The sequence below is a fragment of the Acartia tonsa genome, chromosome 7 (assembly GCF_053477335.1).
Source record: "Acartia tonsa isolate MP-2025a chromosome 7, ASM5347733v1, whole genome shotgun sequence".
In the NCBI taxonomy this organism is placed as follows: Eukaryota; Metazoa; Arthropoda; class Copepoda; order Calanoida; family Acartiidae; genus Acartia; species Acartia tonsa.
In genome coordinates, this window is record NC_137266.1 from 35,834,114 (window position 1) to 35,845,013 (window position 10,900).

At 30.9% G+C, this 10,900-nt stretch overlaps 1 protein-coding gene across 1 annotated transcript; it reads left to right on the forward strand.

The window, feature by feature from the left end:
• Nucleotides 1–7,565: 7,565 nt before the first annotated feature.
• On the forward strand, nucleotides 7,566–10,763 carry LOC145324516 (uncharacterized). Its single transcript, XM_080167099.1, has 8 exons — nucleotides 7,566–7,573; nucleotides 7,873–7,945; nucleotides 8,799–8,865; nucleotides 9,529–9,587; nucleotides 9,722–9,778; nucleotides 9,963–9,985; nucleotides 10,247–10,317; nucleotides 10,696–10,763. Exons 1-8 carry the CDS (start codon nucleotides 7,566–7,568, stop codon nucleotides 10,761–10,763), a joined length of 426 nt encoding a protein of 141 aa, XP_080023225.1.
• Nucleotides 10,764–10,900: the final 137 nt, after the last annotated feature.

Below are 10,900 nucleotides of genomic sequence, written 5' to 3' on the forward strand. Positions count from 1 at the left end.
GATAAACTATTAAACATATTTATAACTTAAATACATTATCAAGGTTGGGGTGGTGGTATAGATCCACACTTACATTGCAAAGGAACGACTCACATGATCGCTTGAAGTCAAAGAGAACCTCGGCTTCACGAGGTCAGAGCTAAAAAATAGGAAAGGTATTAGAGGGAAGAAAGGGTTGTAGAATTATTTCATCAATATTGTTCTACCCCTGTTTGTCTATCTCTCACCCACTCCTAGTAAATCTGTAAAACACATTGATAAAGCGGAGCTTTTCTACATTTATTTTTTTCCATTTAAACTTACTACAAGACTCAAAAATCTATATTGTTGAAAAAAGCCATTTGCCCCTAAATTAAAAGGTTTTAGAACAAAATCTAAAAGTTGACAGCTGAAATTTTTGGCAATTATTATTCCCTGTTCCTATGAGCATTTAGCTTATAATTTACTTGGTTCGTTGGCCTGTCAGTTATGCAATAAAAGATAACGATACTTATTTTTATTGAGGTTTCTTGATTTTTTTTCTCATGATTTAACGCATATTCTCTCTCTTTTTATAAAACAACTGAATGTATACACTTGTTCGTTTGTGAATTGAAGATTCTTGTGCTTCTTCTTTATAAATGTTGTCATCCTTGTTCATATTGTTCTTTTCAAATTGAAAGTTTAGAATAACAGGGAAAGTTACGTGTAAAATAATTCTGGAAGTTCTAATCCTTGTTACAAATATACCTATACCGTATAGAAATGGTACATGTAGTATCAACAAATCCATAGAAAAACAATGCCTAGAAAAAATCTAAGTAGATGTTTTAACAGATTTGTTACAGAATTTTTTTTTTAAATTCAGTATATTGTAGGGATCTTCAGGGAAGAGACATTAGACGATAATTTAAAGTAACCAATTACAATATAACACAAGTATTTATCCAATGAATAATATAACGTAGTTGTAGAAAATTGGGTACTCTTTCAAAATACTCCCTGAGTATTTTGAAAGACAAAATACCAAAGCACCTCTCAACACTGGATCGAATAGGGTTGATATACAATGTGAATATTCTATTGTTCTGATTCTATGTTGCTTCACATATATATGAACTGAAATTAGTTTCCGAATGTGAACACATTTTCCTAGGTGTTTCCCAATCCTATCTCAATATTTGCTACTAGCTAAAAAACCTTCAAACTTAAAAAAAAAAAAAAATTTGAATGTATTAACGATTTATACATTATACATTCAAAGTTTTAATTTTTCAAATTTTTTTTTTTTTTTTAAGTTTGAAGGTTTTTTAGCTAGTAGCAAATATTGAGATAGGATTGGGAAACACCTAGGAAAATGTGTTCACATTCGGAAACTAATTTCAGATCACCTATTTCTCCCCCTATTTTGTTATTATTGGCGAAGCTTCTCGAGAATTCACCCTGTCTGTCTGACATGGGAAGGTATGATTTTCTTGATTGCTATTTCAGATAGATTGCTGATTTTTTAGTTAAAATACCATTTCCAAAGTATACAACTTACTCGTTCTGTCAGTCTATCTGTTATGCTAGAAAAGATATTTGTAATCATTCATATGACCACTAAACATCTGCTATATAATTGACCGTTGGTCCATCTATATACTTTTATCCTTCGATACTTATGGATGATTCCATCCTTGTTATATTTCTCATTTGCTATTGAATTGAAAGTTTCCAAATAAATTTAGATTTGTGTATTTGAAACAAACTTAACCCCCCTCCGCATTCCTCAACACATCAAGAAGGGAGGGGGCAATGGGCTGTTTATTATACAAGTCCCCAAAGTTTTATAACAAAGTTTTTTTTATTCGTTGTTTTAATAACTTTGGGCATTGATTTTGATTGGTAGGTTCATTAAAAGGCTGTCAACACCGCCCTCAGGCGTTTTTCAGTCCTTGGATACTTGTATTATATTGTGTTAATCCTATAGTATTCATTGTTTATATAAAAAATAGTTTATTAATAAATTATTAATGCAATGTAATTACAATTCATGAATGTTGAATATTAAATGTATATGTTGTTTTGTCCCAATAAAAATATTTGAATTTGAATTGAATTAAGTTGAGTGTCCGAACGTTTCAACCACTAATTATAATCTACAGAAGGGGTAATTTAGTGTATCATCATTAGGGACGTAAATAGGCTTATTTTTGGGTTCTGTAAAGTAAAGTTGGGCCTAATGAATTAAAAAAAAAAACATTTATCAACTTTTTAAACACCTAAAGGGTTTTTCAAGACTCTGAACTTTGAATCCTTTTCTTATTCTGGTTTAAATAATCTTTTGAATTGATTATTTATTTTCTTTAGTATATTTAGAAAATAAGCTATAAACCCTTAGGGGTGCAGGGGGCTAAGAATTATAAGAAAAAGTCAATTTTGAATTAGTTAAGTTTTTGGTTGTGTTTATTTGGTTTAAAATATTCATCTGTTTATAGTATTAGTAATAGCCTAGACAACTTTGTAGGGTAATTTTTTAATCTTTGATACGACTTTTTGATATTTACGCACAATAAATTTAAAAATTCAATGCTCTTTAAAATGCCCTTTGCAACAGTAAGAAATATTTTTAATGCCTTTTAATGTGATAGGTTTAGACAAAGCCCAAAATCTTTACAACTCTTTAATATTACATTACGGATATCTGAAATTTCTTTGGGCATCTAGTTTGATAAATCTATTGTTTAGAGAATTTTGCATTTTGGCAAGAATTCTATCCAAACTCTTTAAGAAAATGTTTTTACAAAACAATATTTTTTATTATGAAGGGTTTCGAAAGGGGAAGATTTGTTTACCCAGGTATAATGTATGGTTATGGGTGGGGGGAAGGGCTTTATTATCCCCTCCAATCCTTGTGATTATAACTGAAAGTTCATTTTGTCGGCTGCGCGTGGATGTTAAAAATTTTACTAAGAGTTATATACTCTCCCCCAAAATAGTTACACACCTTACCGGGACCTATGAGAAACTATCCTGTTAAGGAGAACATCATGTTACTTTATTATAAGTAGAACATTTGTCTTAGAATACAATTTTACCTGTAATATGTAGGAATCTTAGGTGACAAGGCAATGAACAATAAATTAATGTACATCCCCAATAATGATAATTATTGGTTAAAAAGTTCAGAGACCAATCAAGTATCCAAAGAATTTGGACTAACAAATTAGAAAGCATGTTTACTTTGGATACCAATATAATTCATTACCCAATATCCCCTCCTTTTAGCTATGTACGTGTCAGCTATGGGCACTTTTTATAAAAAATTCTAATGTCAGTAAAACAACGATATTCAGGCCAATAGAATTGCAGTTTTAATCATTGTCTATTTTCTAAAACAATATTTGAGTAATTTGCAAAAACACCCATCTCTTTGTGGAAGATAGCCTGATATCTAGTTGCCGAAAGTGTACCTAGCTTCCGCGTCCTATCTCGAAATTTGCTATTAGCTAAAAAAGCTTCAAAATTCCAAAAAACAAATCAAAATTTTAAAAATTAAAATTTTGAATGTATAATGTATAAATCGCTTTGTTTTCACAAATTAAGCTATTTTTACATTTTATTAAATGGAGTTCCAATTGAAAAAGGGAGGACATCTAGGGTAATTAGCAAAAAGAGAGGGGTATTTTAAGAATACCTTAGGAGAATATACAATAAAAGGGAAGGAAAAATGCGTATTAATGGCAAATGAAAGCAATTCATGCGTATTTTGATCACATAAGTCGTCTTTTTATTTATTTTTAAATTACTGATAAGGAAATTATTTTTGTATTAAGTAAATAAAAAATTATTTTTCCTATATCCCGTTTTTATCAAGATAGGATAAGATGAAGGACCAAAGGATCTCGCTAATCGCTGAACCAATAGGGTTTTCCTTAACATGGTTTTCATACATCTCGGGAAGGCTAATAACTATTTTCCCATTGCGAGCTATAATTTATAGAAGCTCAGCTTCTCAGTAATTAGATAAACGTCACATACTCATATTCCTTCATTCAGTAACGGACGTTTAGCTTTTTTGACGATATCTCCATTGTTTGTTAATCGATTTGAAATTTCCCTATGGTATTGCCATGCACCCAGAATTTTATAAGGACATTTCTGATAGTTGCATGAGTAAAAATGTCCAGTATCGGCTGCTTTTGAAATTTTTGATTGATTTAAGCGAACTGAGCTTCTATAGGGTCCTATTGTACCATGCTTTTCAAAACCAGAAAGAGCCTATTTTTCTTAAAAGGGATTTTAAAGAAAGATTATAGATAATAATAAGAAAGAAGTCCTTTATGCATTGGTCCTAAGTCCTTCATCTTATCCTATCTTGATAAAAACGGGATATAGGAAAAATAATTTTTTATTTACTTAATACAAAAATAATTTCCTTATCAGTAATTTAAAAATAAATAAAAAGACGACTTATGTGATCAAAATACGCATGAATTGCTTTCATTTGCCATTAATACGCATTTTTCCTCCCTTTTATTGTATATTCTCCTAAGGTATTCTTAAAATACCCCTCTCTTTTTGCTAATTACCCTAGATGTCCTCCCTTTTTCAATTGGAACTCCATTTAATAAAATGTAAAAATAGCTTAATTTGTGAAAACAAAGCGATTTATACATTATACATTCAAAATTTTAATTTTTAAAATTTTGATTTGTTTTTTGGAATTTTGAAGCTTTTTTAGCTAATAGCAAATTTCGAGATAGGACGCGGAAGCTAGGTACACTTTCGGCAACTAGATATCAGGCTATCTTGTGGAATAATACAAAAGTGTTTAAATAATACTCAAAATTTTTTAAGTAGCCAAGCTATTTCATAATTTCAAATTTTAGACAGTTTTACATTCCGTTCGAGTAAAAAATCATAAAATAGAGCCTACTTTTTTTGTAAGAATCCCCATGCTATTAAGCTTTTTTGCCAGCCAAATAATGATAAGTAATATGTACACATAAAATCATTTTTAGCAGATCCTATTATGGCAGAAAACAAACACCCCTTTGATTGCATGACTATTGTATTTTTGCTGAAGTGAAGTAAAACCCTGAGTATTAGACTGTGGGCCAACTAAGTTTCAAGAGTACACACAGGACAATACAGTACAGTTTCAATTAAACATTCATTTTCCTTAACAATCTTTATATAAAAGTAACAGGATGTGTGTCTGTGTGTTTGTATAGATGGATCTTGCTAACAAATGAACCGATGTGGTACTCTTTTACAGTAAAGCTTCTCATTCCCCTTATATTTTATTTCATTTTTCTTTTTAAAACTAAAATAAAGTTTGCTATGCTTTCTGAATAGTACCTAAATATTTCAGGAATCATCACAAAATCGTTAACACAATTGAATATCAATAACCAAATTTTGCAAACTTAACCTAAAATTTGAATTAAACTAGATTTAATTATTGTTTATTTGCAGATTTGTATAATTTCATTTAAACTTATTGTTCAATCACTCTAGGGAGGGGACATTGGACTGTAAATTACACTTGTACCCATAGTTTTATAAAATCTCACATTTGTTGGCAAAAACAAAGGGTACTTTATCTTAACATTAAATGGTTAAGCACTAGACTAGCAGTATCCAAACTTGTCAACCAATTTTAATCTACACAAAGGGTTATAATGTTTATAATAATTGGGAATTTACATAAATTTATCTTCCATTGTCTTATCCCTTAAAATCCCTGTCAATGGCGTATCATTTTGGATTTGATTATACTTGTTTATTGCAAGGAAACTTATGAATGTGTTATGAATCAGAGATCTAAAGGGATAAGACAATGGCCGATAAATTGATGTACATCCACAATGATGATACACAAAATTCTGTAGATTAAAATTAGCAGTTGAAACGTTTCAACACTCAACTTAATAAACAAACCAATCAAAATCCCTGAAGTCCTCAAAGATGTTAAGCCAACGAATAAGAAAACTGCATTATAAAACTTTGGTGACTAGTGGAATAAATAGCCCATTGTCCCCTCACTCCCTGGTTATAAAATTATATAATGTAAATGTAATAAACTGTTATGTCAAAATGTCATTTTCTATTTTGTCTGTATATTCAAAATTTTTACATAATATAATATATTCTTATTCATTCAAATACGTATTTTATCAAGGAGGGAATGGACATTGGACCGTAAATTATACTGGTACCTAACATTTTATCAGCATAATATTTCATTTGGTGGCACAAAAACTTATTAAATCATAATTAGTTAGTTACAAATTGCAGAACTAGATCTTTAAATCACAGCGATACTAATGCCAATGCCTCTAGTTAGTGGCTCACCTAATAGCATTATTTAAATCACAATGGCAGTGGTGAGTCGGAAAACAATTTGAACTCGGTCGTAAAATCTTTTAAATATCTATGTTTTATTGGTAGCATCGGTAGTGGCATCGGCATCACTAAATGATTTAAAGATCTAGCTGAGTGTAAATTTTTTCACAAATAATGTTTAGTTTACTAGAAAAGAAGTTTTGTTTGCTATCATTAAGGATGTACATAATTTAAAATAAATCCCTGGTATTTAAAATCTAACAATAACTTCGCCTAAAAAATTGGGTGGGGGTAAACACCAACATTTTATATTTATTTATGAAAAAAATAACTCAACAACATAATAAAAATCTAGGTAGGGTTTTAACAGATTTGGTTTCCAAACAGATAATTAAAGTTTAGTATATTTCAGGGATCTTAAGGGATATGACAATGGAGATAAATTCATGTAGAGTAAACTAGATTACAATGCATTAAAAGGAAACCCCAATATTTTATATTTTTTCCAAAAAAATATTTAATTTTTTTAGTCTAATCCTCCAAGAAAATTCCATGAGGTCTTGGGGACTATTATTAGATTTAATTGGTTAGTTCTTTAAGTTGAGTGTCCAAACGTTTCAACCACCAATTGTAATCTACAGAAGGGGTAATTTTGGGTATCATCATTGGAGATGCACACTAATCTATCGGCCATTGTCTTATCCCTTTAGATCCCTAGAGCAAAATAATGAATAGCAGAATACACATTATTTAAACATTCTGCAAGGTTCTAACTTCTACCGCAATTCATTTCAGGCTATAATTTGAGTAAAGATGTTCTTGAAATAATACAAAAAATTTATATTTATTAATAACGATAATGTCCAATAATAGCGGATCTCTTTTGTGAAGATTAAGAATTGAATTTGGAATAAGGCGGGAAGTTTTGTCTTCGGTAAAACGTTTTAGATTTAAATATAATCATTGTTTTTCGCATTGATTTTATAAAAGTTTTAATGAAATTTTTTTTTATAGGAAAGGTTTAGGGATCCTTAGGGATAAGAAAAAGTCCCCAAAGTTGTTATACCAATGGAAAACAAAACGTTATTATAAAACTTTGGGGACTAGTGTAATAAACAGCTCATTGGTTAATTCATTCTGCATATGTGTAACTTACAAGCATCGCAAATTATTACAACAGCACGAACTGTTCAATCCTTCTTTGCATCGTTGTCAAATATCCACAACTCTCTGCTAATTGTTTTGTTGAGAATATGCGGATGTGAATGCACACCAAAAAGGTATATGAGCTAGATTTCCTTACCGACATTTTCCTTGTTTTAATAATGGATATAGGATAAATGTGGATATATTGACAGGGGAAATTTTGTCTTCAATTTATTTAGCTTGCTAATAAGGACCTCATTTATTGGTCCAGTTCGATCATCCAGTTGGTGGTGTGGAGATTGGGTGAAAGCATCACTCTAGCTATAATACAAAGTATAATGATGCCTGTCTGTCTGTCTGCCGTCCGTCCCTTAAAATCGTAACAACCATTGAGATGATATAAATATTGATCAGTGATGACGAAGATTCTCTAACAGCTAGTCAAAAACAGGTTTTCATCAGGAGAAATCAAGAGCTCAAGGCAAAGGTGAGTTGTACAGGGAATGAGAGGACATTTGTCTGTTTATTACACTAGTCTCCAAAGTTTTACAATAACGTTTTATTATTCGTTAGATTAAAAACTTTGGAGACCTCATTTGTATTTAGATGGTTGGTTCTTAGAGTCTACACGTTGCAACCACTTATTGTAATTACAGAAGGAGTAATTTTGTGTATAATCTTTGGAGATGTACATCAATTTATCGGCTATTGTCTTATCTCTGTGAGTTGCAGGAATCTTAAGGGATAAGACAATGGACGAAAAATTGTTATACATCTCAAATAATGATAAAAAGTTACACCCTATTTATACTTTAAATATTGGTTAAAAGGTTAATCAACTAATCAAAATTCAATATAAGTACCCAAAGTTTTTGAGCCAACATAAAAAAACGTGGTTATAAAACTTTGGGTACATTTACTGTAATATATAGTCCAATGTCCCCCTCCTGTCCTGCTAAATTATAATAGACTTTGTCCTAAGGATCCCTCTACATTAACTTTTGTTTAAAACAGAATATTTTTAAATATTGTTTTTCATTTCTTAGTAACCTTTAATAAAAAATAGCCTAAAATTTGTAGTGTAGAAAAATTAAATTTGTATGAAAAACTTTTTTAGAAATTCTAACATAAATTGATTAGGTTTCTTTAGCTATTAAAAAGATATAATATGGATATTGTCATTTTTGTTTTTAGTAGCGAAGCTACTCTATAATTCACTTTGTCCGTCCGTCCGTCAGTCAGTCCGTCAGTCCGTAACGCTATGGGGGAAATGGGATTTACTCAGCTCCTATAAAAGATAGAATGCTGAATTTTTTTGACAACATTCCCATTATTTTTAGATAAAAGATTATGAAAGAAAAAATGGTCGGTTCAATAATCAGCCCAACAAGTCACAAACACCTCTTGGTAAGTAATATAAACATTTAGACCAATTTTTCAATTAAGTGACTCTAAAAATATATAATCCTTATACTAAAGTAACAGGATGTTTGTCTGTGTGTCTGTCTGTGTGTACCGAAGGATCTCGCTAACTGCTGAACCGATCGGGTTCTCCTCAACAGGTTAGCTTCTCATAAGTCCCAGGAAGGTTTATAACTATTTTCTTGGGGGGTGGGACACCTAGAGGCCTCTAGAGGCGTAGCCGCTAGTCCTTTAAATAAAGTAACAGGATCTGTGTCTTTGTGTACCGAAGGATCTCTCTATAGGGTAGCTTCTCATAGGTTCTGGGAAGGTTTATAACTTATTTGTTGGAGGTTACCACTACCCTCCAATGAGAAATCGCCCCTATAAAAATGACCCCCCTCAACAAAAATTTCTAAACCAAAATCAAATAAAATATGGGGGTGAGGGGAGGGGTCGAAACCAACCCCACACCAACCTCAAGTGCCCTGTTTAATGACATTCAGACATAAATATAACTTACTCACTAACAGCTGAACCGATATGGTACTTCCTTGAAGCTTTCTTGAGGTCCAGGGAAGGTTTTGAACTATTTCGTACCTTCCCCAAAAAATCGTCCCTATGAAAAATATTTAAACCTCACCAAAATTTAATAAAATTGTTGTTAAGATGTTCGAGCCTTAACGCCCAACACAGCTGAAATGCACGGTTATCACTCTATGAGACAGGTACGAAAATTAGTGACGTATAGGTTAAAATAAACTATTTTTTTGAAATTTGAATATATACATATATTTAAGGCGTAACCGTACTTACGTGTGTCCCAGGAAGTTGAAACATAATAAGTTTTGTATAATTTTAGGCGTTGGATCAGAACCAGAAGGATAACATAAGAACTCCAAGGTCAAGAGATTCTGTCAGGAAAACAAACATTTATTGCTTAATACTTTTTTAGAGGGGAGGGCATTTAAACGTCCTTGTATATACGGAAAATAACTATTTAATTGATCTTACAGAACAAGGATAATCATGTATTCAAGCAGCATGGCAAAAAATACATATATATCTATGAAAAAAAAGATTAAATATGTTTGTTTTGATTTAGTTATTTTGACAGAAATGAGGGGTAAGTTCTTTTGTTTTTATATTGAAAAAGATAGGAATATGGTCTGTATTTTTATAAAGATCTTACAAACAGTTAATATAATTTGAGTAGAAATAAAGTAGATTTTTATCATTCTTCCAACCCTGCTTTTTTAAAATTTATTTAAAATCATTAAAAATCTATCTTTACTCATTGTGGCGTATTATTTTTTTTACAATTGATTATTTTTTTTATTGCTTATTTTTATATGGACATAACTGATCTTTTTTATCCTGATTTTAGGCAATATTTGAATCAATCCTTTTCCTCTTATGATGTTTCTCCAAGATATAGACAGAGAGATAGAGACCAAGGTAATCTAACCAGAGAGGGAGGGGGCAATTAGCTTTGTATTACATTAGTCCCCAAAGTTTTATATTATCATTTTCTTATTCGTTCGCTTAAAAAATTTAGGACCTTTTTTGAATTTTGAAGTGTCCAAAAGTTTCAAATGTTATCTACAGAAGGGGTAACTTTGTGTATCATCATGGAGGATGTACATCAATTGATCGGACATTGTAATATATACATCTATCTTCCCTTTAAAAAAAAAAAGTTTTAGTTTTATAAAAAAAAACAGGGGAGGGGGGAGGATTTTTATCCAGTCAATTCTCTTATTAGGATAGTCATAGTCATAAACCTATATAGATATTGATCTATCTATCTACCTCTCTCTCTATTTATATATATAGATGGAAGTCCCGAGGCATGGTTGATATTACAAGATGGTCACTCTCCAAGGAAACAAACATTTTATTAAATCTTAATAATAGTTATTTGTATTTAGAATTATGTTTGTCTGTAAAATATTATTGTATACAACTTTTTAAAAGTTGCATTACTAACAAACATTTCAACATCCGTCTATTGAAGTTTTTTCAAAGTTTATGAAAGATA

Coding starts and splice junctions, on each gene's coding strand:
- LOC145324516 (XM_080167099.1), top strand. Junction 7,946..8,798: donor ATCAAGAGCTCAAGGCAAAG/GTGAGTTGTACA, acceptor CATTATTTTTAG/ATAAAAGATTATGAAAGAAA. Junction 10,318..10,695: donor ACAGAGAGATAGAGACCAAG/GTAATCTAACCA, acceptor TTATATATATAG/ATGGAAGTCCCGAGGCATGG.